Below are 2,005 nucleotides of genomic sequence, written 5' to 3'. Positions count from 1 at the left end.
TAAATATGTATACTTAATTTGAGGTCACTCAACCATCTGTCATAGTATCAACAAATGACGCAAATAAACGGAGTTTAATTAATTACACTGTGTTAATGAAAGCTTTGCAACAGTAAAGTCAAGAAAGCAAACAAACAAAAAATTAAATACTCAACGAATAATAATGATTTTAGTAGCAGATCAGAATCTCCTTTTTAAAAATAATTAAATACAGAAACACGTGATTTATATGACAAACAAAATTACACCCAACAAATCAAAATCAAAAGTTGTTTTTTTTTTCAGTTTTCAATCTGTATTTTCGTCGATTTGTAGCTCTGCATTAGAAGTACCATATTAATAAGGACCGCGCTGTTTTGGACACTGGCCAATAGGGATGCAAGTACCAGCTGCGTTTCGAGCATATCCTTTATTGCAGTAGCAGCCATCAGGACAGCGTATATGCCTGATCAGGCAGGGTTCATTCAACGTGGCACACTCTGTCTGGCAGGAGGGTCCGCAGGGCAGATATGTCTCGTTTTTGGGACAATCACGGGGAGCTATGCAAGAATATGTCAAAATTAATTAAATATTCACCATATTGTTTGTTGTTTAATACACACTTATATACTTCTGAGCAGACACCAATGCGAAGAGACATACGAGCAGCAGGCTCAGATTTAGCAGTTTACTTGAAGACATCTCGAGTTGTTTGTTACAGTTGAAGAACCTGTCGAGAACTAAACAATTTCGAAAGAATCAAGCGAGTTTTTATTTATATTCTACGCGATGAATTGAGGGTCATGTTTTTATTACTATCTCCGGGGAAGCACCAACGCCAACAACAATCACTTAAGATAAAAAAGCAGCCGCAAATTACGCAGCATATGTTTTACAATTTTTATTTAAATGCATAAAAAAGTATACAACATAAGTATTTATTCCAACCAATATTTTGCTCTTTTTTAATGGACCCGAAAGTATGCAACATAAGTGTTTTTTTCATTTTTCTTATTAAAATAATGAAATGATAACAAAGAAAGGTGCACTGTTACCTAACTGAGCAACTTTAACAAATCAGAAATAATAAACAGGAAAATTAATTATGTCAGTAGCACATAATAAATACACATAAACTATATAAAAATGATATAAATTGAGCCTAAATTTATGTATAGTATTGTTGGTATACATTAGGTCAAGACCCGAGCCAGCAGATCTTGAGGATGATAGCGTTTCAGTCTTCTCCTGACCGTAATGCGATGACTCGGCGTTTGGCGCCAAGCTAGGCTGTTAGGGTGACCTCCAAGTCTTTCCGTGTATTGAATTTCATCGCCAATTTTAGGTATATTGAGTTCGCGCTCAATGTCCGCCGATCTCATGTACCATGGAATTCCTGACATCCGCCTTAGCATCTTGGCTTGAAGCTGTGATACCGTACACCTGTAATATGTAAGAATGCAGCAGTAAATTGACATGACTTTCGAATTTGAGCCTTGTGTCTAGAAAGACTCCTAGATATTTGTGTGATGATGAGTGAGTTAACACTCTACCATTACACTTGTGGTATGCACATATATCGAAGTTACACTGTAACCAGAGTAACATTATCATCTCTGTTGCTGCCCGAAATACATAAATAGTGCATTGACACTTTAATATAAACAAAACAACAAATGCCCAGCGCAGTTCAAGTGCACTGCAATATGATGTCACCTGAACTGCAGCCGGCACATCAAAAGCCGCGACAGCATAAACGCCGGCCACTGACCGCTGTCTGTGCATAACACATGCTCCTCTACATAGTACATATATATATAATTATATATTAAATAATACTTATGTATAATAAGCAGCGCTGCCGCCACTTCTTCAACGTAGCAGCGACTTAGCAGCGTCTCAAATAGTTTACTTAAGTTTAAGAACAAATGTAATAATTCAATCGATAAATAAACGTCCACTAAAGCGAACCTTCGCTCGTGGTTTAACGAAACACGGATCAATTGATATTATTGAATACACACTA

General features: G+C 36.7%; 1 protein-coding gene across 1 annotated transcript; it reads right to left on the bottom strand.

The window, feature by feature from the left end:
• Positions 1-14: 14 nt before the first annotated feature.
• Positions 15-734, bottom strand: LOC132795873 (inducible metalloproteinase inhibitor protein). Its single transcript, XM_060806814.1, has 2 exons — positions 603-734; positions 15-539 (listed from the first exon to the last, which is right to left on the bottom strand). The coding sequence occupies exons 1-2, from the start codon at positions 679-681 to the stop codon at positions 337-339; spliced, it is 282 nt and encodes a 93-aa protein (XP_060662797.1). The 5' UTR covers positions 682-734; the 3' UTR covers positions 15-336.
• Between the last annotated feature and the right edge of the window lie 1,271 nt (positions 735-2,005).

Source organism: Drosophila nasuta, chromosome X (genome assembly GCF_023558535.2).
Source record: "Drosophila nasuta strain 15112-1781.00 chromosome X, ASM2355853v1, whole genome shotgun sequence".
Lineage (NCBI taxonomy): Eukaryota > Metazoa > Arthropoda > Insecta > Diptera > Drosophilidae > Drosophila > Drosophila nasuta.
The sequence above is the reverse complement of the archived record's forward strand: the minus strand, read 5'-3'. Positions and strand labels throughout refer to the sequence as shown.